Source organism: Phalacrocorax aristotelis, chromosome 5, assembly GCF_949628215.1.
Source record: "Phalacrocorax aristotelis chromosome 5, bGulAri2.1, whole genome shotgun sequence".
Classification (NCBI taxonomy): Eukaryota; Metazoa; Chordata; class Aves; order Suliformes; family Phalacrocoracidae; genus Phalacrocorax; species Phalacrocorax aristotelis.
The window spans coordinates 21,677,134-21,703,793 of NC_134280.1; the positions used below are offsets into that span (position 1 = coordinate 21,677,134).

At 35.4% G+C, this 26,660-nt stretch overlaps 1 protein-coding gene across 1 annotated transcript in view; it reads right to left on the reverse strand.

Moving 5' to 3' along the window:
* Nucleotides 1-406: 406 nt before the first annotated feature.
* Nucleotides 407-26,660, reverse strand: part of LOC142057409 (sodium channel protein type 2 subunit alpha-like) — an 83,844-nt gene continuing 57,590 nt past the window's right edge. The window contains exons 18-27 of the mRNA XM_075093355.1: nucleotides 20,197-20,314; nucleotides 18,149-18,303; nucleotides 17,373-17,546; nucleotides 12,077-12,199; nucleotides 11,533-11,814; nucleotides 9,066-9,119; nucleotides 8,123-8,260; nucleotides 4,996-5,100; nucleotides 4,312-4,582; nucleotides 407-3,949 (exon numbers count right to left, since the gene is read on the reverse strand). Coding sequence (XP_074949456.1) covers nucleotides 2,784-3,949; nucleotides 4,312-4,582; nucleotides 4,996-5,100; nucleotides 8,123-8,260; nucleotides 9,066-9,119; nucleotides 11,533-11,814; nucleotides 12,077-12,199; nucleotides 17,373-17,546; nucleotides 18,149-18,303; nucleotides 20,197-20,314 — 2,586 coding nt within the window. The 3' untranslated portion in view covers nucleotides 407-2,783. The remainder of the gene's footprint in view (nucleotides 3,950-4,311; nucleotides 4,583-4,995; nucleotides 5,101-8,122; nucleotides 8,261-9,065; nucleotides 9,120-11,532; nucleotides 11,815-12,076; nucleotides 12,200-17,372; nucleotides 17,547-18,148; nucleotides 18,304-20,196; nucleotides 20,315-26,660) is intronic.

Here is a 26,660-nt window from a genome sequence, read left to right on the forward strand (position 1 = left end):
CCCAGACCACCCACCCCAGGGTGAGCAGTGACTTCGGCTGGATCTGCTGCCCAGGAAGACTGTGGAGACAGCCTCCATCGGACTTGGCCACAGGAGGACACCACTGGAGCTCTTCTGGGCAACTCATAAAGATCTGACAGAAAACCACGGAGCTGGAATGCAATTCTTTTCTGAATTCGAGAAAAACTTCTCTGGTCAGGATAACATAAGCATTTCATTTCATCTAGATGGTGACAAGTTGATATTGATCTAAGTCATAAAGCAACATGTGATCTGGACGTCTAAAACACATTGCCTTGTTGCTAAAATGGTTCCCCCTTAATTTTACCAACCATTACTTGCTAAACTGTATAAACTTTATACAATAAAAACACAAAGACTAAAACAAGTACATAAAAAGGTTATCTTTATTCTATTGGGTTGTTAGCAATGTAGTTATTTTTGGTAAAACAACCTGCTGCATGCAGTTCATCAGTAAGCTATGAGCCAATAGTTTCTATAAAAGCAGGAGCCCATCTATATTCTCATTCTTTTGTAAGAAATGCAAGGTATTCCACTGTCCATTGCACTATTTCACTATTCATTCTCATGACTAAAGGTTTTGAATAACAAATTATATTTAAAATGCTTCTATTGCAGTATGAATAAACAAGAAAAGCAGACAGTGTGAAACTAACGCCAGGAAAAAGCAATGTTTCCATGACTAAGATTACCCTGAAAATTGACTGACAGGATTACAATTTCAAAAGAAACCCTTCTATCTTGTTTCACATACAAAGACCTACCCACTGATCAGAAAAAGAACTGTTCTGTCCATTGCTTCTAAAATTATTCCTTATTAAAATATTTTAAATATAATTAGCAGAAACTTGCAACTACCAATTCACATTGTATCTTAGGTTTCCCAACAGTGAAGTGTCACAGATAGACAACAATAAAAATTACAAACAACATGAATATATGTGTAGTTTCTTATAATAAGTATAAAATGTTATAAAATAAAACTATTTTCAAAATAATGAGAATAGATCAATAGATATATATTATAAAAAAATTTTTTCTAGCCCCACATTTTAAGCAATATATTTGCCCTGTGTAGTCTGGTTATTTACTGCATATTTGCTGATTACAAAACTCAAAATAAAATCTATAATAGCAGCAAACTATTGTTTACTGATATGAGGAATGATGGTCTCGTCTTTTTACCACTTACATGTCTTCCCATCTTAGCCTTTAATAGCTGTAGGATAATAGCAGCAAGCATGCATCAGTTAAAGCTTCCCAATTATTTGGAGTATTACAGAATATATCATATTACCTACTGAAATGTTATAAGCTACACTTACTAGGGTACATATTTGACACAATAGATACAGTACTTGAGTCATTGTCATTTTGTTCCAACAGGTGCCACTGCGTAAAATGATTAAATAACAGAGGATACTCTACTTACGTATATAGTGTCAGCCCTGATGATAAAAAGGTCATCTAAACCACAGTGCAGGACAAAGCTGATTTAAGTACATCCTTTTGGTCATCTCAGCTTTCTACAGAAGATTGCATCACATACAGTGGAAACCTGACTGAAGTGCCATGGGGGTGTGAAAACCACCTCTGATGTACATATTTTGTGTCTCTGGCATCACCCATCCTTCCAAGGTATGGAAACTGAAGACTGAGGTATACGTTAAGGTAGTATTTGTCCCAAAGGTACTTTGCTATCAATTTACACACATAGCTCTGATTATTGTCCTAAGTGGGATATATTAGGTGAAATAAGAAGTGCAGAAACAGACTTTGGAATGAAGTATGAAAGCTACTCATGAAGTTGCAGGGTCTACAGTTAAAAAAAAGAAAAAAAAAGACTACCACTTTTTTATTTCAGTGATTCCCGGTAGGCACAATTTGGCATTTGTAGCTTTTCTGTGAAAAAAAAAAAAAAGTTTAAATCTCTCAAGAATTATGAGATATCCTGGACTCTGAAAGTAACCACATTTTTTTCATACTTTCACATTTTCAAAGCAGGAGTTGTGTTTGTAGCATCATTTATCTGAATCACTGTTTTTGAAGTGAACTCTATAATAAATTAAGAATTACTAAAAAGTATTAAATATAAGTATATTAAAACCAAGACTAAACTACCATCCTCTTTTCTGTTAAAAAAATATTCCCTTGTTTTGTTTTCTGATAAATTCTCTATCTATTCTCTGTTGTTTTTTATAATTGGCTGTTCATTTGATCTAGATCTTCAGGTTCAATAATCTGGAATCTTGTTCTGCTTTTAGAAGTGGCTTGAAGAGAACTATGTTCACATCGTGATGCCATAATTAAGTATTCCTGACAGTTGTGTTCCTCTGCATGAGTATTCTCAGCACAACAGAATTACAAATACCAGTATGTGAATTAAAGCAAATAAGATCATGAAAAAAAATTGGCACACATCAAACATACATAGGAGATGAAATGTACACAGTGGATACACTTATTCCACAAAAATACAGACTTATAGGACTGGTAATTTTGCAGTCCATTAAGGGTTCCTACAGTCCAAGCAGAAATTTTGTGTCTCCCTTCCATTTGTGTCAGCTGATAATAAAAACTATTCTTCTGGCAAGGTTGTTTCCCTGTTACAGACTGAGAGTTTGCTAGTGAAGGGTCATTGTCTTGGTACCGCACTGACTGTACCACTGGGTAAATATGTAAAAACTTGCAGTTTTTGTCATAATCCTCCAATAAGAGTGCTATTGATAAAAATGTCATATTCTCAGGCTTGTGAACATTCATCACTCTTTCCCCTGGTCTTCTTTTTCTGATTTGTCATCTTCATATTTTTCTTTTTCTGGTTTTGTTACACTGTCATAAGAAGGCGGAGATGTGGTCGATGCAGACACATCCATTTTCTCTGGAGGTGAATTTTCACTTAGCTTACCAATAATCATATCTTTTTTGATAAGCAGATCAACCCCATCTTTCCGATACATAAATGAAAGTTTCTTTACTGACTGCCTTAAAAGATAACGTCTATAAGCACGCTGAATGATAGTAGCAGACACCTCCTCCTGTTTTCGTTTTAATGTGGTAGTAATCGGTTCATAGGAGACTTTGGAAGGATTGGCTGCCATAAACCGATCTTCCATCTGTATTCTGAGGGCATCCATCTCATCACTTTCCCCCAAAACACGCTTTGTGAAAGCAAACAAGATGTCAAGGCAGTGAATTCTGTCACCGCTTACCATGGGCAGATCCATTGCAATAAGCTGGACTTTGTTTGGTTTGGGTAGATGAAGGGGAGGATCCAAAGAAGCTGCAAAATCAGACAATTTGCTATATTCTATGAATTGTGTTGCATCTGGATCATATTTTTCCCAGACCTCATAGAACATCTCAAAGTCATCCTCACTCAAGGGTTCAGCGCTTTCTTCAGTAGCAACACCAAAGTTCTCCAAAATCACAGCAATGTACATGTTCACCACTACCAGAAATGAAATTATAATGTAGCTGACAAAGAAGAAAATCCCAACGGAAGGGTTGCCGCAGTCACCTTTAGTGGAGCTCCCTGGATGATCTTTAAGGGGGTCACAGTCCGGCTCCCCACTGTTAAGAATTGGGGCTAGCAAACCGTCCCAGCCAGCCGATGTGGTAATTTGAAATAGGCAGATCATGCTGTTGCCAAACGTTTCAAAGTTGAACATGTCATCTATACCAGCTTCCCTCTTAACATAGGCAAAGTTGGACATGCCAAATATCGCATAGATAAACATGACCAGGAACAGCAGCAGACCAATGTTGAACAAAGCAGGAAGAGACATCATCAAAGCAAAAAGCAGAGTGCGGATCCCCTTAGCGCCTTTAATGAGACGCAGGATTCGACCGATTCTGGCAAGTCGTACGACTCTGAACAAAGTGGGGGACACAAAGTACTTTTCAATCACCTTAGCTAGAAACATACCTGTGAAACATAAAAATAAGATTAAAAGGGCAACATTTTATCAAAGATTACATTTTTTCAATGAAGTATGAATAAAGAACAACTTTACCTGTGGAATTAGTGGAAATTATAATTGGAGCTAAATTTTATCTGCTATGGGTAATACTAGCTTTTTTTCCCCAGCAGTCTTGGGGAAAAGAAAAAAAGGAGCATTAAAATTGATATAGTATTATTAAGAAAGTTACTACTCTAAAGTATGCTTTTTCATATCCTAAATCATCAGAAGTTAAAATTAATATTTCCCTAATCTGAAAAACTTGACAGAGATAAAGCATTTAATACACGTCTTACTATATTTCATTTTGAATATAAGAATTTCTTACCTACTATTGAAAGAATAACAACCACAAAATCAAAAATATTCCAGCCAATGGTGAAGTAATAGTAACGGAGTGAGAACAGTTTCAAGACACATTCTCCAGTGAAGAGGACAACAAAGACCAAGTTAATCCAGTATAAAATATTTTGCATCAGTTCACCCTGGTCATCTGTTTCTATCATCATGGTGACCATGTTGAGACAGATAAGAACCATGATAGTGATGTCAAATGCTTGCTTTGTTACAATGTCAAACACCAGACCTTGCAATTTGTTCTGGGGGGAGAAAAAAAGAAAAGGTGATATTATCTTGGATGTAATGAACATCCTTTTCCTCCCTCCCATTTCCTTCTTCCTCCCCCAGCATATACAACCAAGCAAAAGGCTGAAAAACCTAAGAAATGCAGTATCCAGTAACTTCTTCATTTGCCAGCTCTAACTTTTCCCCTCAAAACCCAACAGACTTCTATTTCTTCAGGTTCTTTGATTCTCTACTTCCTCAGGCATAACAATTATGAGAGATTTTTCCTACAGAGCAGAAATATGTATGTGTTTCAATTCAGAATGAAGGGCTTACTTGAATTAGGTCGAAACCATTTTAGAGTGAAGGGAGACTTTTTTTTATAGTTAAGGTACTGCTGCAATTTCTTCCCAAATGTAGATGACACAGGAATAACACACATTCTTACCGCTGGTCTAGGTATAGGTTTTTGTGGTTTCTTGGATCCCAGCTTCTTCATTGCATTGTAGTATTTCTTTTGTTCTTCTGTCATGAAAATGTCTTGACCTCCAAGGTAAAATAATAAAAATAGAACTGATTACAGTCAAGCCTTTAAATCCATTAATTCACAGCATTGCAGAACATGGGTTTTATGTACCATGTATTCATTCTTATACATTGTTACCAAAACCAAAATATAACAATTATACCAAAGTGTTAAAATATCTGACAAGTCTTGATGGAAAAATATAACAAATTAAAGAATGGAGAAAAACCCCAGAACCTCTATGTATTAGTTATTTAAAAAAATACATACCTGATTAATTCAATTAAATGTGTACAAAAACCCATTGGAAAAATATACATTCCATAGATACTTATAAATTCAACATCATAAACTCCACACTGTAAATCAACCAACCGGAAATAAAAAAGCTTTAAAGGTAGAAAGAGTCACTGAGAGCTGATATGCTTTCAGGGAAACCATATGAGGAAAACAAAATTACTGATGTTACTTTTCAGGATGCATGTTTTATCACATGAGTACAGGTATCTCAGTTCAGATGCTTTTTTGCCACGGTATTTCCACAGTGTATATGATCATCCCCCTACGTTGTACAGAGATCATCAGAAGCGTGGGCTTATTCTGGGCTTTCTTGTCTGAATAAGAGGACAGCACTCTGAGTAAAAGGGTATCTAGACTGGTACGTGTAATACACATACAGAAACACCTGTCAAAAATACAATTTATGTTGACAAGTAACTTCCTTTTTTCTTTCATGCATTTGTTTCTAAGTACATTCCAGGTATGCATGATGCCAAACCAGTGGCATTTAGAAATTAATTTCAAAGCCACTGGTGGTTCTGTGACTTTGTCACACTGGCTTTGTCAAATGCAGTGTCAATCTTATTGAGAAAGTAATGACAAATCTGGATGAAGATGTGATTGAGTCTTTCAGCTGTGGCTACTTATAGACATGAAGGTTTAGAAGTCAAACGAGATCTTGTTTAGCATGCTCGTCTCATAAGCCAAATATTCAAGTAAAATTCAGTTCTTAAGAGAGTAAGGGTCTTGGAAGAAAAACAAGAAATTAATTTGCTGATTATGGTGGAAATGTGATGTGACTCTCTCAAGAGATTTTACCCAGTGGGAAATAAAAAGAAAAAAAAAGCTATAAAGAAACTGGCATGGAACTGGGGATTTATTCTGCTGCCTCATTGATGTAATGGCTATCAAAAGTGAACAAGTCATCATTGTCTCAGTGTGCTACCCATAAGGAGAATAGTGCTTTCAAGATGAGATACACTTTGTATGTCTTTGAGGACCGTAATGGTTAGGAATTTGGCAGCTAGTGGAACATTTTTTCCCCCATGGGAACTAATGTAGTAAAAGTAGGATGCACACAGGGCCCAAAGAAATGCAAACAGTTTAACTACACAGGGACAGTGTATTGCAACATGAGGTCTTTCCCATTCATATCCCAACAACGCTGCCCAAAACGGAGAGATCTCAGTGATATGAAAGCAGAACAAAGACAAGAAAAATACTGCTGCATAGCCATGCACTGCATGATCTGCACATTTCTATGAGCACAGGTGCATCTATCAATTGCAAAGACAGGCAACTAATGTTTGCTAATTTGCTACATGAAACTGAAGAATAGCATGTAGACAGAATTTTCTCCACTCTTATCGCTGTGCTTTGTGGTATCTGCAGTATTTGCCTTTCTTGCTGACAGTTACAACAGCTGCAAACATACAAGGGGAGAATACCACACTCTCAGAAAAAGCCCTGTACCAGGAACCCTCCTCTGCCTTCTGAGTCGTAATGACTACAGTAGACAGTCTCTGCCAAGTGAACTTAATAGAATTTATAATTATCTTATTACTGAGTAAGGTCACCTTGTTACATACAGACTGTCAAAAATGCCAATAGCATGTATATAACCTCAGTCTTCCTCTCCAAGGATAAGAAACTGAACCACCTTCCTCTTAAGTACTGGAAGCCCCTGATGGTTATTCCAAGGGACGTGCAAACATCTTGGAGGATGAAGATGTCATCAGGTTTTGAACCACAAACTCATCTTTTCTATTATGTGGGTCTGTAGATAAGAGACTCAAAGGATCTGAAGAAGCAACATATGAAGCTGCATACTCCAATCAAGTGGAAAGATTTACTGGAAGTTTCCACTGCAGTAAGTCTAGCAATACCTTTGCTCAGTACAATGAATGAAACTTGACAAACCATCTAGAATAACAAATGAAGAAATTATGTACTGCCTTGCTATTACTTAGGTTACTTTTAAAAAAAAAAAGTAATATTCCAGTATGATTCTGTTCCAAATGTGTACAGAAAAATAAGACTATTGCAGACCTTTGTCAACACTTCTAGTTTAAATAGAAAGTAGAATTTGATTTGCCATCATAGCATGCATTTTAATCTATTTAAATGCTCCTGGAGTTCTTGACACAATCCCATGTTCATTTGAATAATAGAAACAATTTCTGCTGGAAGGAAAAACTACATATTTTCAAACATTAACAATTTTATTTCTCTTGCAAGTTCACTACTAACTCATGAGACAGTTTCCCAACCCTCTCTAATCTTGCAATACAGAGCAGTAGTTCCAGCATTCAGCTTGTCTGCAATAGTCTCTTTGTAACTGAGAAGGCCTTCACAGTACTGCTATACATTATCTGTTTATCAATTTTGATATTTGTAGTTTTGCATATTCTCTTCTTCCCTGTCATCTGTTTGCTTAAGTCATCTGCATTTTCACATAGCTTTGTCACAGCACTCTAAAGGTAAGCAAAAGCCAATACATAACTTTCTGATTTACAGCATATCATTGGGGTGTACAGGGATGTGGAGAACACTCAAGCACTCATGTAAGTTTAAATTACTTCAAATCCCTTAAAAACCAAAGATTATTATTTCATTGTTTTGAATAGAATAAAAGGAAATCTTAATAGCTGATTTCTTTTTTTTCTTTCTATTTCTGTGAGAAATTTCAGACACTCATATTTATCCTTGCATACATTTGCTGAATGCACAGTAACAATGAAGTGTTATGAAAATGAAACATAATACTTATCTTCTTTTTTTGTTGGTTGAAGTTATCTATAATGACACCAATGAATAAGTTCAGGGTGAAAAACGATCCAAAGATGATAAAGGCAACAAAGTAAATATACATGTACAGGTTGTCCTCATACTTGGGCTGTTTCTCTGCCTATGTAACATAGAAAAACAGCAATACATCACAAATAACAGTTAAGACAAATTACAGAATACCGAGCAGAAACAGAAGTTGCATCCAGCTGGACAGCAACTCCTTGACAAGGAGGGGGCGGGAAACAGCTGTTCTGGAGCATACACTATGCTGGCCCAATCTTTAAACTTGAAAATCTATTTAATACAGCTGTCTGTAATTGCACACACAGACCTGACATTTCTGTCTGCCAGTTTGTCTCTAATGATATTTGATGTTTCATGTAATTCCTACTAAATTTGACAGAAGTGTGCAAATCTCAAAAGCAATTCAGTTCCTATGGACTTTATGCAAACCAGGAGCTGGACAGAGGAGAGATGCAAACAGATATCAGCATTAACAGAAAAAAAGGCAAAATTCAACCATTTTAGTTTTTGAGATGGTCATGGTCTGGTGCTCTTGATTAGCTATTGCAGGTGATGCCACTTCATCATTTGGGTTATTCTGGAGACATACGAAACACTTGTTTCCTAATCTGTATGATCTCAGTGACACAAATTAATAGGAAACTAAATTTCATTAGTTTTGTTATTTACAGATTACTTATTAAATTAGTAATACTTTATGTAGATACACTGGTATCCTGTTTTTTAAATATTAAAAGTATATGCACTTAACTAATTTATAGTGCATAGATTTATGTAGAAAATTATCAAGGTTTTAAATTTTTAGTTCTTTATATTTTACTTTATTTCAACTGCCATTCAAGGAGCATCACATCAATCTTACATTTGTTTTTACTCCATGAATTTTACATTGTACTCACTTCTCTGGAATCAACTGCAGCATACATGATGTCCATCCATCCTTTAAATGTTGCCTAAAGACAAAGTTTGTTAATATTTTCTATCAAAGCTTCAATTTTGTCAACATTCTAAATAAGACACTGTCTTCCACAATGTATTTGCACCCATGAAAATGGAAAGGAATATTAAAGGTCTGGTAAGACATGAATGAAATATTCACAGGAAGTAATTTACTGGGCAATACTTCTTCCTAATACTTAAACAGTGAATAAATTCTAATCTTCATGCAAATTCATATAAACTCTGTGTGGGATGAGTTGCAATCAATATCTGAGCATAAGGAAAAGACTGCAATTTATAACAAGGCTTTCTGACTACCAAAAAACTGGAGGAGGACTCCAAAAATCAGCCACCATGGGTTGGCATTTTTCAGACAGAATATGCAAATAGTCCTAGAAGAAACTCCAGAAGATAAGTAGTCCCAAGAAATCGTCAGAAAATAATAGATTCATAGAATGGTTTGGCTTGGAAGAGGCCTTTAGAGACTATCTAGTCCAACCCCTCTGCCATGGGCAAGGACATCTTTTACTACATCACACGCTTCCAATGATGGGCATCCACATCATCTCTGGGCAACCTGTTCCAGTGTCTCACCACCTTATTGTTAAAAAAAATCCCAAATTCTACCTTATATCCAATCTAAATATACCCTCTTTCAGTTTAAAACTGTTGCCCCTTGTCCTGTCAGTACAGGCCTTGGGAAAAAATTTTCTCTGTCTTTCTTATAAGGCCCCTTTATATATTGAAAGGCCACAGTAGGGTCCCCCTGGAGCCTTCTCTTCTCCAGGCTGAGCAACCCCAACTCTCTCAGCCTTTCTTCATAGGGGAGGTGTTCCAGTCCTCTAATCTTTTTCTTGGCCCTTCTCTGGACCCACTCGAAGACATCCATGTCTGTCTTGGTACTGGTGGGGTCTCACAAGACTGGAGCGGATGGGGAGAATCACCTCCCTTGATCTGTTGCCCACAATTCTTGTTAGGCAGCCGAGGATACGATTGGCTTTCTGGGCTGCAAGCGCACATTGCCAGCTTATGTCCAATTTTTTGTCCACCAGTATCCCCAGGCTCTTCTCTGAAGGGCTGCTCTCAATCCATTCATCTTCCAGTCTGTACTGAAGGGATTTCCCTGAGCCAGGTGCAGGACCTTGCACATGGCCTTGTTGAACTTCATGAGGTTCATTCCTCAAGCCTGCCAAGGTCCCTCAGGATGGCATCCCATCCCTCTAAGCATATCAACTGCACCACACAGCTTGGTGTGTTCTGCAAACTGCTGAGGGTACACTCAATCCCACTATCTATGTCACTGATTAAGCTATTAAATACTATCAGTCCCAGTACAGACCCTCAAGAGATACCACTTGTTACTGGTTTCTACTTGGACATTTAATTACTGACTATAAGTTTTTTGACACAGCCATTCAGCCTTTTCCATCTAGTGGGCCTTCCATCAAACATCCTCCTGTGAGATATGATATTAAATAAAAACAAGGTATGAATGGTATGTGTACTGGAAACATTACACAGCTGAAACATTCTATGAAAGACACGTTACAAAAGCTAAAAGCACTGCTGTCCTTCACACTGGCAACTATCTAGTGCTATTTAGCAATAGCTACTACTACTTCCTGGAGCAATCAGATGGTAGCCTGATAGCATAATACTAACTACTAAATACTACCTGTTAGACATTTTTAAAGGCAGAATAATTACCAAGTGTTAATGAGCACAAATATTTTCCCAGAACAGTTTGTCAAGTGAGCCCAATTAGGAATATATGTTTCTGTCCTGTTGATTCCAATTTACAGATGCTGCCTCTAAAAAACGCTTGTGCTTAGAAATCTAGCACTAGTAAATTCTGCAACTGCTCATCTAGAGTTTAAGAACAAGCTAAAAAACTATTGCCAAAAAACCCACTTGACAATACAGACAATGACTGGAGTGGGACTAGTAGGAATAATAAAAAGGGAAAGAAGAGAAAGGAAAGTGAATTGAAAAAAATTTTCTAAACCAATGGCTGGTTTTCTTCTTGTTTGAAGATCAGATGAGCCCTGGAATCTATCTATTTGACTACCATGGTAAAAACCTAAGTCAACAAGCCTTAACTGATGAAGTAAATAAAAGAAAATTAACTCTAGCTGCATTTTTTTAAACTAGATAATGTATTTCTGTAGAACTTGAAAAGGTACTAGCAGTTGGGTGCAAAGGAAATTTATATCCATCTAGTAGATATTAGACATTCCTCCTCTTCCAAAATGGCCACAGAATGTATCACATTTTTGCCATAAGCAATAATAATTAGCTTCGTAGAACACAGTTATAAAGTCAAATCCATTCATATATTGTAAAATAACACTGAAAATTATGGAATTATATGTTACTGCTACAAAACTTTAAGCTGGAAAAATAATTTATCAAAATTTATACACTTACTACTTGAAGCAGAGAAAGATAACCAGCTCCAACATTATCAAAGTTTACTTTCTCATTTTTCCACCGAACATCCACAGCAGTGAGCATAAGATTATTACACATAGTTTTATTACTGATTTCCTCTGGTGAGAATTGCTCACCAGTTGTGGTGTTAACACAGCGATAGAACTTGCCAGCAAACAAATTTACTCCCATGATGCTGAAAATTAGCCAGAATGTAAGACAAACCAGAAGTACATTCATAATGGATGGGATTGCTCCAGTAAGAGCATTCACAACCACCTAGTAAATAAACACAGAAAAATAAAAACCTTTTTAAAAATAGTATGTAAAGCATTAAAAAGATTAAATACAGCAAAAGATTTAATGTAAAACATTAAAATACATTGACTTAATGCCAACAGAAAAGGAATAAAAATATAGTACAATCAAACATGCTACTGTTGGCCTTGAAAATAGACATGCAGTTCAGTGTTCCTCCATGATTTTATAATTAGGCATATTTTTATGGATTTGTTTTACAGACTATTTCTTTTTTTCTTACCCTCATGCCTTCAAAGCGTGACAAAGCTCTTAGAGGTCTCAAAGCTCTTAATGTTCGGAGGGATTTAATTGCACTGAGTTCTGAGAAACCAAGGGCACTAGCTACTAAGCTAACCAAGGAGACCTAGAGGAAACAAAAGAAAACAAAAGGACTTTTTTTTTTTAATAGCCTCACAACACAAATCTAAAGCCTAGAGGAAGAAAACTTTGATTTGGGTATCATAAAGAAGTTCATAAGGATCCTAAGCTTCTAGCAACAACAAAGAAAAAAGAACAAAAAAATGTAAAAATTAATAGAAAGCTGCATGTAAATTTCAGAACAGTTTAAACAAAAAGAGATCTTAATCTCTGGAATTTTCATCACACGCAGAGTGCTAGTTAGAAGAATGCACATCATACCTGTGCAAAGTTAAGGGCAATTTGGATAGAAAAGAATTTCAATAAAAGCTCATCTTCCCAATAAACTCAGCCAATCCCTGAAATGTACTGAAGACGTAATCCCATTCTACATGATGTTGCGACACTAGAGTGCTCTCCTACAGATGCATTATTACAGTAATGATAAAATGTGAGTCAGCAGCATTTGCTTCTGCTAATGTGCACTTGGAATAATTCACATACTAGCAGATATATGAATAACTGTTAATTCATATTGCCTGCAGATGATGACAGACTTGGAAGTGGTATATACTCAGCCAGACAGTTGCCACGCCCACTGACATGTGTGACTCCTAACTGTACAACAGACACAAAGAAATACCAATGTCAATACAATTACCTAAAAGCAATGCACTCAAATGCATAAAACAGTAGAGAGCACTTTCCTGGGAAGTGGAGTTATGACAGAGTTAATAATTTAATTGTGTGCTATGGTTTGTTGTCTCTTCATACTACTGCAATCTGGATATTTAAAAATCATGATATCAAGTACCAGAAGAAAATCTATGTTTACCTCCATTTGGCAAAGAACACTGTTTCTGGTGTTTGAAGTGCAAAACTGAAGTTAAAAATTCTAAGTCCAAGAATGGTCAAGAAGCTGGCATATATGTTTTAGAGTTATTTGCCTTAGAGTATCAAAATGGGTTGAAAAATGGCACATTATAAAATACTTAGTCAATGAGGAAAAACTGGCTAATTTTTTATGTTTTTAAACATAGCATGCAATGTTTTAAGAAAATCTGGGGTGATTTTTAAAAAATCAAGATGCAATATTTTTTTGTAAATCACACAAACTAGATAAAAACAAATTAACACGGGGAGCTCAACGTCTGTGCAATGTACGTAATATAAACCACTACAATACCTTATCATGGATGACTATATATACCTGCATTTATAAAATAATCCCTCTAAAACTTTAGCTAATTCAGCTGCTGAAGTAACTATAATTAGGCCATGTAGTTCAAGAGAATAAAATTTCATTAAAAAAGGGAAAAAAACCTAGGACATGATCCAGGAAAGGAACACATTCACCGAGCCGAATTACTTTCTTTTATGCCACCAATCTGATTTCCCTCAACTTTAATGCTCAGTTTCAGAAGGCTGTTCCTTCTTTAAATTCAAATGCTAGATAAACATATAGCATAGGAAGCATTAATCCATATGAATCCATCAAGACCTAAACACAGAGAAGATACAGAGAAAATCTGTTTCAAGTATTCCTGTCAGATAACCATATTTTCCTAGATAATGCAGTTATTATATTTGCATTGCAAGAAATCCTCTTCCTGCAAGATTAGCACATTTCTACTTAGTGATGTTATAATTTTATCTTTTTTCGGAAACTAAAATACAATTTAACATATTGCTTTTTTCTGCTTCATTTTTTGGAGGGGAGAGAGGAGAGGGAGGGTAGTTCACCTCAGCACATGGTGCTGATGGCAGTTAAAGCTTAATTTTTGGGGGACCATTTGTGGATGTGTGTGCATGTGCATGCAAGAACGTTTTCCTTTTTCTTTTTTTTTTTTAAATAAATAATTTCCTCCTCTTCCTTACGTATGATCACGGTTTGGACAACTCCGGATACCAGCTCTGAACTTTCTTCCACATATAAAGTGTTAACTGTAACATTTCTGTGATGCAGAATTAGAAAATATAATATTACAGACTTTCACCAATACAGTAAATTCAAAAGGTGTGTTGTAACAAAAAGAAGGGGAAATGAAAAAAACACACTGTAATGACAGATGTGAGACAGAATCCTTCCTCAGCTTCATTTCAACTTTCTGTTCTCACAACTACCAAATAGGGTATTTACAGAAAAGCATATTGTTAACATACGGTGGAAACATCTTACTTTGGATTTGTTAAACTGCTTGTGTTTTGGACAATTAATGTGCCTTGAGATTTATTTCCTCTTTTAACGCTATTAATCTTGTGGAAGAGAGGGTCTAATCCCTAAGAATTTTTGAAACCTTCAGTACAGCTGGATTAACAGCTCAAAAGGTGATTGTCCTCCTGTTTTCTGGTGAGAGTCAATGACTTGTGTCTTCACTGAGTCTTCCACTCCCGATGGCTATCTCCTGTTGCATTCACACGAGGAAGCCTTACGCAGATTTCTTGCCTCTAAGGGGTAGTTCAAGCAAGCTGTTAAACACTACATGATCCCATGTTGGTTCTTTTTCATTATACCCTGTGCACTTGCACATGGAAGGCTGAACAAAACCAGTATTTGTACTTGTTTGGGGCTAATTATCCTTTTCTGGAAACTCTGTGAACATTACAACAGGTAAGATTTTCTGTTCATATGCTGTAAGTTCTTTTTAAATAGGGGACAGCTGGAGAGTTTACAGAACAGTTTGCCAAAAAAGATCCTGTAAAATGTTGCCTCACTGTGAAACAATTTAATTAGACTGGTACTGGTATAGCAAATTTGTTCAATGTTTAGCCGGATAAAGGCATAGGACAGGAAGATAAAGCAAAGATAGATTCAAACTATCAGTGGCACGCTGCCTGTTACCTAAACCAACAGGTAAAATGTCAGCAGTAAGAGAAAGAGTTAAAGTTGCTTGCTACTACCTGAAAACAGTAACCAGTATGTCTGGCAATGAAGTCAGAAAAAGCTAAGCAGACCACCATTTTTTTCAGGGAGATGGCAGGGCAGGGGGAGGAGCCGGCTTACAATACAGGTGGTCAAACACTGTAAACAGATTGCCAAGTCAGGTGGCAGGATCTCCACTCAGAACTGGGTATCACCCTGAGCAACCTAGTCTAACCTTGAGGTTAGAGCTAATTTCTAAACCGACCCTTCCTTCAGCAAGGAGCTAGACCAGAAAACCTCCAAAGGTGCCGTCCAACCTAAATTATTCTATGATCTGCCACTATAGGATCATAAGATGTAGGCATTCCAAGCAAGAGGTGAAGATGGCTATATTAAAGCACTGAAATCACTGAAGAAAGGAATAGCCCATACCTATCCATATGGCGATACAATATGCTTTACTAAGAAGAATTTATCTTAAATACAATTCAAGCTCAACCTGTCACAATACAAGCTTGTGCAAAGATATGAATATTCTGAATACTTCTTAAATGGTAATACATTTATTAATTTATTTTTTATGTTCTTTCATTTTCACAAATGACAACTCCAATGGACCAACTGAAATGCAAATTTAAGTATCACAAGGTTCTGGAAACATACTGTCTTGGAATCCTAACAGGAATCAAGTCTAAAGCATGACTTTACCAATTCTATGCAAAGAAGACAAAATCCATCTGGATTGATTGCTGCTGATTTCCCATTATAAAATAGTCCTAATTTTTAATTTAACATTTGAGTTACAATTAAAAAAAATATCTGAAATCCATGCTATCCATAAAGAAAGCGAATATAAAAAAATACTATATTCAGCCTTACTCAAAGACAGTCATAACTTTTTTCCTTTGCCTTGTTGAGGGTATCTTGTTCTGCCTAATTTATTTTTAAGGAAAGGGGAGAACTTCTTATACTTACTAAGTTTCTTAGAGATCAATACATCTGTTCTGGAAATACATGTTAACTTTATACCTTGTAAAAGTATATATTGGATGTTCACAGCAGAAGGAATGGAGAGGACATGAAAGGAGAAAGCTAAAACTTGCATTTTCCAGAGAAAACATGTTACAGCTCATTTCACTGAGTTAGCCCATTCGCTCAGAATGGGGTCTGTGCACCCCCGCCCCATAACTGATGCTAGAAAGAGAAGTGCAGTTAAATGAGGAAGACAGATAACAAACACTACTTGTGCCTTTCCCTCCAAAAAAGTTTTTTAAAAAGAGCATTAGGTAGGTTTCAATTCTATTGGCAGGGGACAAAATTTCTGTCCTAGATTCCAGATTCCATCTGATTAATAAACCCCTGTCCATTTGTTGAATTTCCACTCAAATATCTATGCAAAGAGAAAGAAGTCCTTTATAAGTACATATCATGCAATGTCACTGATTTCACTAATTTCTTTAGAGTGCAATTTCAACACTACTTTTTATTGTAATTTTTGAAAAAACATTAATTCTGTCACCTAAAACCTGGCTCCTTTTTCTGATATAGGAATTTCTGTTACAAGAATTCAAAATTCAAAGAGGTAACAAGAGTCATCCTCAATGACTCGAGACAGAGCCGAACAAAACCAAAATAATTTCAGCTTCCAAAAAAGAATCTTTAGGAAGTCACGTGTCAATGAAAAGTGGAAGAGTTGCACTGAACTTAGCCTTGCAGCCTAGTACACAGTGAGTTCCATAACAGTCTAAATGAGGACTGTGAATGAATGATTCACACCTTATATTGATCCATAGGCCATCACTTTTCATTTTCCTCAGTCCTTATCTTTACTCCAACTGCTGCCTCCTTGCCCCTACCCCTCTTCTTTTGCTGTCTTCTTGTTTTCTTGATACCATTCTCCCCTGCTGTTCTTTGCCAGTGACTCATTAAGCCCAGAATCAACTGTCCGACCCCAAACCCATGTGCTCACTTAAATTTCCTTTCCTTTCTACGTCTGCTTTCTCTTTGTTCTCTGTCATCAAATCCAGAAGACTGAAATCCAATCAGCTGATAGTCCTCACTCCTGGTGGGGACCCAGCACAGTAAAACACAGACAGAACAAATGGAGTCAATGATAGCATGAATATAAAGGTAAACTCAATTACTCACTGAATAATTACAATGGAATCTTATTCACTGTTATGTCATTTTCTATTCTTTTAAACCTAATTTATATTCTTCACTGTGTGTATATATATATCTATGTATCAGATTGCAGTTACATAAAAGGACCTGCCTAAACAACAGAAATAGGCTACTTAGGAAGTATAGTACCTACATCAACAATCAGGAAGTCCAGCCAGCACCAAGCATTAGTGAAATAAGTTTGAAAACCATAGGCCACCCATTTTAGCACCATTTCCAGAATAAAGATGTAAGTGAAGATTTTATCAGCATATTCCAGTATGGTTTTTATAGTCTTCCGCTGTTCAATATATATATCTTCAAAAGCCTGTTAAGAATGGGTCGCATATAAGTTAGATATTCATAGGTCTTTGAAAACTACAAATTAAGTCAAAAGAACTTAATTAAAAATGGCAAAGTAAAATCACTTTCAACTTCAGATGTTTACCTTGAAAAGCCAGCATGAGCAGAGATTGCAACTGCATTCTTTCCAAGTTTTAGATTTTATCATTGCCTGATAATGGAATTACAATATAATGACTGAAGTTGCCAAAAAGATTTTTAGAAATTTCAATAGTCAATACAGAATTACAGTCTGTCACCCTGAAAAGCCCAGTCAGGCTCAGTCAGAAGGCAGTCTCCTGATTAAAATAAATTCAACTAATAAAAGAGAATAATGAGCTACAGTGACCAAATGTTATGCTGCTGCTGATCTTTGCTGAATTCCAATGCTGGGTGTTAGTGGCAAGTCTTTGGTAGCAGGAGGCTGCAGGGGTGGTCATTGTGAGAAGAGGCCACGGGCATTTAGTTCCAAGCTCTCTTTCAAGCCAACTTTGTATTTTTTTCTTAATGAACTCAGATGTGTTACATTACCATCTTTGATAAAACATTTTTATTGGTACAGTTCCTATGTGTGCAAGCTCTACTTACCAGAGCACCACTGCTGAGAAGAATCATGAAGACAATGAATGTTTCAAACCAGTTGTGTTCTACTATCTTGTAGCAGGTTTTTCGAAGGTTCCACCAGATTCTTCCTTTTGTGCTTTCCATACTGCCTTTACAGCATTTAAACTTCCGTATACAGCCTAATAATACAAACAATTACAAATTGTTATATGATAGAATTTTCATTATCCTGAAAAAGTAAAAGCACTCTTAACTAGCTCCTGTTTCATGAGGTAGTCAACACTTACTGCATGCTACTTGAAGCATCCTTACCTTCTCTATTAGATACCTTGGATGTAAGAAAACTTGCATGTACGTAAATTTTTTACTACCCTAATGCTACATCAAGTTTAGAATCAGAGTCAACTAATTGAGATAATTTTCATTTATAAACACATTTAAAAAAACATTTTTTATTTATATACAGATAATCAAAGAACATATGAGAATTGTCAGGGAGTAGAAAAAAAGAGCATAAATACATAGCAACTTACACATGAACTAGTTCAACAGTACAGCAGCTTCTTTTTCAAGTACGTTTGTCTCTCAGCTAAGGTTCAAATAAATCACACAGATGTAAACACCATTTATTTGATTATACTGAGGAATGACCTCTGCTTCTGGACTGACTAAGGATACCTCTTTCATGACATAAACAACCAATATAACTGGAGATTGTGAGGGCTTTTTCACGTCGTACAGATTTTTGGCAACCATCCACAGAATTTTGCCTCACCTTGGAGAACTCCCTACTCTATCATGGGCCCTCAAGGCAGTTTTTAACAAACCTCAGTATCCGCCTGGCTAATAGTAGTCTCCTTATTTCTTTAAAAAGTAATAATCACAAAGAAACACAACCAAGTTTAAACAATTTTAATGGGTCCCAAAGGCAGTATTCTAGTTTTCCTGTGTCATTATGTTCATATAAGTAAGTTACATTATATTTCATCAGCTCTGATAAAACAGCTACCACTGTGAAGAGTATGATTTACCTTACCTTCAACTACTTGAAATGCCTACATTATGGCATAAATAATCTTATGCCCAAGGATTGATAGACATCACATACGTAAGACAATGTCAAATTATTTGAGAAGTGTACTTTTTTTTTTTAATCAAAAGCTTGATATATTGAAGATATCCCCACATTGCAAAACAATTTTGCTTTTTTAAAGATGAGTGAAATAGTATTTCAAGGGACAAGAGTCCCAGCCTACATCAAAGGTGTCTTCATAACAGGAAATCAAAAAGCACAGGCAGGATAGGAGGTTTAATCCTGAAACATATTTTGTTTTGAATGATTTCAATCGTGACTTGAAAGGAAAGTAAAATCTGTAATATCACAAAAATGGGAAATACATTCCTATACAGTAAATTTCAGCAGCCCCCTAAAGGATATAGCTATACAGAACTAAAACAAATGGAAAATCCTAAGGACATGCAAGTATGCTGTTCAGACTTCTTTACTTGATTAAAACCATAGGATCTCATTCACCTGTTGCATACGACATTATATTTACGCATCCCCTCCCCCTAATAATGGTGCAATATCAAGATAATAACTCTATTATTTGAGCCAAACTTTCCAAGATCTGAATCATCCACTGGGTTGCTTTCTAGAGCCACCCATGAAGGAACTATGGGTAATCACATGATTCTGGTTTAAATTCTCAATGAAGTGAACCTGCTGTAGGGTTTGGTCTTGCAGATTTCACTATGGAGAATGGCATTTAAATCAGTGGGATTACTGAGTGCTGAGAATTAGTTTACAGAATGGTGCCCAGTGTTCATTTACAAATTTTATAAATGATCACATACACACATATTTAACTTTGCATTACACAAAGAGCTCCACAGACAACACACTACAACTATCTACAACAAGCACAATTAATCATATCATAAGACTTGACAAACTAGGATCCGGGACTGCTGTAGCAAACAGCTTCCCTGAACTGCCAACGCCTGTTGCAAACAACCAAAGTATAATTGCTAACCCCAAATTTCATTTCCATACCTTATGTAACACATACCTTCTGTAAAACATGCCTGTAGCTCTGATGCTTTTTCTGGTTCAGTTTCAGCTTTTTCTTCTGCAAAGAGAGCTAAATTAACTGTACTTCCTTCAGATGAGCTGGAAAAATTTAGCTTCTGAAAATAAAATTTGATAACAGTTATACTTCACTCATGTTTAACTTTAACTGTAATTAACTTTAAGCATGCAACACTCTGTGCAAGTAATAATAACAATATTCATCACCAGAAATACACACAAACATCCACATATAGCGGCCAATGCTGTTGAAATGTGCATAAATCATCAACTTCCTACCTAGAGATTGCAAGGCCTATCATGTAATCTTTCATGGAATTTCACATTTTCTGGTCTGAATATGATACAGTGTTATCATTCATCAAAGTTAACTGCTACCAAGTAGATTTTATGATATATATTCTATTTATTTTGTTTTCTACTGTTATTTTCTTACTATAATTTATCTTGCTACATTTTAAACCAATACCAGGTATACTGTATACTTTAACGTTATGTACGTTGGTAGCTACTTTCATTAGAGCAGTCTTCTTAACCTCAAGACAGTAAATCCTGACAGCAAAAAACTTTAAATTGTGAGCTGTCAGGGTAAACTGTCCAAGGGAGAAAATGTAGCAGATACTTAAGGACTGATTTTAATTCACTGCCCATTATTCATAATATAAAGGAAATGAATTATCAGTTATTTTTCACTGGCATCTTAAACATCAATATGATGCAAGCTAATCACTTCTGGCATATATGACAATTTATAACAAAATTTGGTTACCTTTGACCACAGATAATTTAGGGTTTTTTTGTTTTAAGATCATTCTTATGATCTAGATTGGAAAATGCTAAAGCAAAATCAGGATTAATATGAAACCTTGTTTCAGATGTGAATTTGAACATTACCCTCAACACATTCATAGAACAAATTAATTCTGCCCTATCTTAAGCAGTATTTATCACTACCACACGAACACCTTTTGTTTTTTCATATCTACTGATAAGTTTCAAAAAGGAAAAAGTATGATAAATACATTTCAACTGGCATTAATTTGCTTTTTTTTTTGCCAATGCACATATGTGTCACATTGTGCATTCTGAAACTACCTGTTACTCTGGTACACATACCTGTACAGTAAACACCCAGAAAGAAAGGATTTTTGTTTTTTTTTTTGTTTTAATAATTAAAATTACATAAATCATAGTAGTATGAAAAAATTACTAATAAAAGACTAAGCCTTAATTTTTTTTTTTTTTTACTTTTTTATTTTGTGATCTGCGTGTGTATTGCAAAAATCCATAGTCTGGAGATTTCAAAGGAAGATGTGGTGTCACGTACACTTAATCTGCGTATGAGTACCAAACTAAGCCAAAGTAGTTTTGGTCACAGCACTCTTACATTGTACAATGTTATTACCAAGAAGTATATAACATCAGTAATGAATTCACACAACCAAATGTCCATGGGGAATGATGTAAGCACACTTTGTAAAACAGCCTTGGTTTTGCAGAATTAACACCATTTTCATTAATTTAGCTAGACTTGAATGATTAAGAGTGATTTAAGATATAAAAGCAGACAAGTTACAGGCACTATCCAATCATGCTATATTTACACCTCAATTCTGAAATGTGAATGGACAAAATTATTTTAGGTATTAAAGTTTGGGGTTTTTTGTTTGTTTGCTTGTTTTTTATTTTTTGCTATTTTTGTGAAAGACAACAGAGACATTTTAATACGAAAAAGCAACCCAGTGTTCTGCATTAACTTTTATTAAAGATGATTCAGTAATATTGCTACTTTAGAAGCTGATTATCTGGAATAGAACCCTCAAATTATTCATATTTAATGTAAGCAGCTCTTTTCATTTTTAGCAGCATTAATTTTAAAATATCAATAGTCACAGCAAGCACCTTTCCCTATTGCTAATTCTACTGAACCTGAGGATAGCACTATATACCTCCATCATTTTTTTTTAATATGCTGCTTTCATCATTCCATGACAGCATATAGATTGCAAAATGTTGCAGCAGTGGTGGGTAAACTGAAATAATTAATTAAATTATAAATCAAATCACTACTGTAAAAATGTATATTTTTTAAGACTAAGGAAGTTTTGTGTCATATTGCTAATAAAAATTAAAACCAACGTGAAGTACTGTGGGTCATTTGAACTGTAAGCTACTTAGTACACCATTTGAGCAGATGACATGAATTCAACTGAAAGAATACAGATTTTTATGAATTGACAACATTAAAAGATTAACAACTCTGAACAGAAAAGAAACTGAAATTAATCAATGTGTTTAGAACATGAAGTTATATATCTCATCTAATATACGTAGAAGAAACATAGATGAGAAATTTTTTTTATTTTTAGTTAAGAAAGGTGATTTTCTTGGCTCTAGAAAACAAATTAGAGGCTCAATGAACTATTTTGATATAAATGACAGGTGGTCTGATTCCTTCTTTCTTCTAAGGACAGCGTAGGATACAATTCTGTGCTTGAAGAGTTACAGATTTAATGAACCATCCATTCTCTTTTTCATGTGGGGTGCTTGTATTTTTCATTAAGAAGGTATCAAGCAACAAAAAAAAGCCCCAGACAGTAAAAAGAAATATGCATAGAAGAGTTTCCTGTTCTAATTTAAAATCAGCTAGTTTCTTACTACGTACAAAGTTTGCAGGGATCTAACTAATTTTGTGAATCAGTCCAGAAGCGCGACTTTTAGGAAAGACAGACATGTTCACCCTTCACCTTCCAGGGCACTTAGCTGCTGTTCAAAGTTTACCAAACTCAGCTAAGATGACCTCATTGTATATACACTAAGCACTGGATTGAATGGGTCAACTCACGTACTCAAAAGTTGATTAGCTGCCTTCATGTTTGCAAATCAACAGCTAAAAAATTTTTGTTAGAGAAAAATCCCTCAATATATTACTTCTTTCTTTTCATTGGCAGTTCAAAACTACTCAGATTTCGAATACCTTCATTTTTTCAATAGAAATATCTACTGTACTGTTACAAGGTCGAAATTTGGAGCTCATGATCTTTCTTTTTGCCTGAAGGAGTCAAGGTATGATGGCACAAATACTTGCAAGAAAACTATTAATGCTACAAATTGTCCCACTGAAGCCACTTAGGACTGCTTGAGGTACTTAGTAAACAGTCAATCTTCAGTAAGCATAATCTTAAAAATAATAAATGAAAGTGCAAAATCTGCACAAAATTCCAGATAATGACTTTAAAGAAAACTCAGTAATAAGAGCTAATAATAAGTAGGTAACTGATTATTCACGTGGTGCAACCTATGGTGCATTCAACTTACTAGTCATTCACATTTTGATATTCAAATAGTAAAGGAAAATCTGATATGTTTCCCAACCTCCAAAGCAAAGAACAAACGGACCAGCAATACAGCTGTTAACATGAGAAATAAAAGGCTAATGTTGTCTTGGGTAATTAAAACAAAGCAAAACAAACAAACAAGCAAAAAAACCCCACAAGACCACCGTGCTGCATATTCTCATCTCATTTACTACGGATCTCTCTCTTTCCTACTCTTTTCAATTTAAGTAGACTGAGCATCTTTTTGCTGGGGAAGGAGGTAAAGAAGTGGAGTAAAGAGCGTATGTTCAGGAACCTCTTAGGAAAGAGTCCAAAAATATTACCATGTAGAAATGCAAGAGAAAACCTTAGCACACCTGTATTATGCAGCTTATATTCCATCAATCGAATATTCTCCTGCTTAATCAGAGCTATTTTCAGCAGGAAATATTTCTTCAATAAAAACAATCTCAATCTATTTAGTCTCAACTGTTAAATAAACAACAAAAAGGACATAAAGCACGTTTTTTGTAATCATCATCTTTACTACATCAGCTTGACATATCACTAAGTATGATACTCTTCAGTGTAAGCACAGCTAGTAAACCCACTTTTTATTTGGATCTTTTTATCTTTTTCTGAAAGAATAGAAGCAAGTCCATGAATGAGGCTTGCAAATTATTTACCTTTTAAAGAAACCAAAAGTATTGTCCACAGAAAATACTTAGTTTTATTCACCAAACTAAAACTGAAATCTACCTCTCCTACTCTACATAACTTAGAAAAAAAATTGTCATGCATATTATATTAAAAAAAAGGAAAAAAGTATCATGCTATTATGCAAGGAAGGTTACAGTAAGACAATGGGACATCCAAATGAAACAGATTCAAGTATTTTTCAGTTAAATGATTACAAGCCTCAGGTTTACTATTTTGCACACTGTTCTATGCCTGTCCAGATTCATGACAGCAAAAGCTTGAAGCAGGAGCAGTGTCACATAAACAATATCCATCAAATCAGAATCATGCCCCCATACTTAGCACCAGTAGGATGGGATACTACCGCGTTCTATCCTCCCCGACTTAAGTGTCTTTTCTAAAATGGTTTGGGAAAATCCTTAGAAAGCATTTTTTCATTCCCTCTTTCTGAGTAGCTTACAGGCCTCCTGGGCATAAAAGTGAGACCTGAAATATTTCCAATATATAATACAGTGCAAAAGAATACATGAAAGATAATGCAGGATTCCACAACAAAACCACGTGAACAAAATTTGTATTTGGAAAAGGAATACCTCAATGACCCCTAAATGGCAAGGAGTGGAACTGCCCAACTATTCAGAAGAGATCATGAGGAATAAGCAACACACAGCTTGGTACTGTTACGGTTTATTTTACAGTTCTGGAGTTCCTGACTTTAGAGGTTTGGGATGGTACTAGTTCCCATTTTGCCTTTTTAACAATTGTCTTAATTTCAGGCTTACCTGGGATTTTCCTATTTTTTATCTTTCTTTCTTCCTTGAACTTATTTATATCATTCTAAAATGATAAACCCAGATTTAGACACCTACATAGAATCCTACATAGAATTTTTGCTTGAAATTATGTTTTATGTCTGTCTTTGTAAATATAAATCAACTGGATTAAGTTCACAAAGAAACAATTATTGGTGATGAAGAGGAAAATTTACATAAATTATTCCCTAATTTCCAATTTAGACATACACAAACTTCATGAGTAAAATATAAATAATTACATCCATATTCAAAAGGACTCTGCATATATATATTAAAAAAAAAAGATATTGATTATTCCCAGGAGTGTAACTTTCATCCTATATCTTAGCTTTTCTTATATGAGAAAACTGGAATGTAAATTATAAAAACATTGTGAACAAACATGAAACAATTTATATCAAAAGATATAAACATTTTAGCATACAAGTAATTGTATGTATGTAATATTACAAAGGCATTGGTCAAATGAACATGATCAGAAAAGGTTCATAATTGCATGACAGCTAAAAACACGGTTCAACAGATGAACAGAAAAAGTCAAGTGACAGTTACCTTTCCATTTTCATAAAATCATAGGCTGTTAACCTCTTTTAAACTTGAATGGTCTTGATGCTTAATAATTCAGTTAATTATAAAAACCTACAAAGCATGCAGGTTATGCCACGGAAGAAGTACAGAAAATACCAAAGATGTAACAAGGAGAGAGGAACATGTTGGGGTTGCCCTCCACCATGCTGTGACATGAGTCATGGGACTCAGCTTACAGAGCTGCTGTGCATGTTTCCACTACATTGCAATGGATGGGGAAAAATATACTGTAGCTGAGTAGCATGCAGGCCAATCAATCTCGAAAGTGATCGTATATGTATGATTTGTTTAGGTAACCTGTGTAAACGTGCTGACATGTTGCTCTGCCTGGTTAAAAAGCACCAGATCTGCATTCTTGACTGATCCAGCTTGATTTTACTCCTGTGAGAAGTAAGAATGGTACGCAATGAAGTTAAAACACGGTACCCTTTAGGCTGTTTGAGTTCTGGAAACAGCAGAAGTATGGATTCCTACTTATTTAAAAACATGTTTTCTACATATGTCACACATTCGCAAAGCATACTGCATATAGCTGTTGATTAGAGCTTTAAGTATATCCAAAGACATAAACATAAAGAAGTAAAATTAGCAAAATATCTGAAGCTCAATGATGAACTTAAAATTAAAGAAAATAAACCACACACAAACAAACAAAAAAAACCCCAACCCCCCTCCAAGAAGACAGATACACACATACTACGTATATTACAGCTTTAAGCATCGTTTAAATGGTAGTAATTAGACCTTTAAAATAACAGAAATATGTTCTCCCTTGCATTTCATTTTCAAGGTTATTCTTGGTCTTCACTAGATGCTAGGATACACTTTCAGACAGAAGCCACAGGCAAAATAAAACAAACACACACAAAAAATCAATCATACCAGGTCAAACATGAAAACTTCTGGGTAAGCAATTTTTCCCAGCATTGTTAGCTTTTTTAACTGCATGACTTAAAAAAGAAAAGTTTCAAATAGTTTAAGGTGCATTACAGATTATAACAGATATATAGCAATGTAAAAATGAA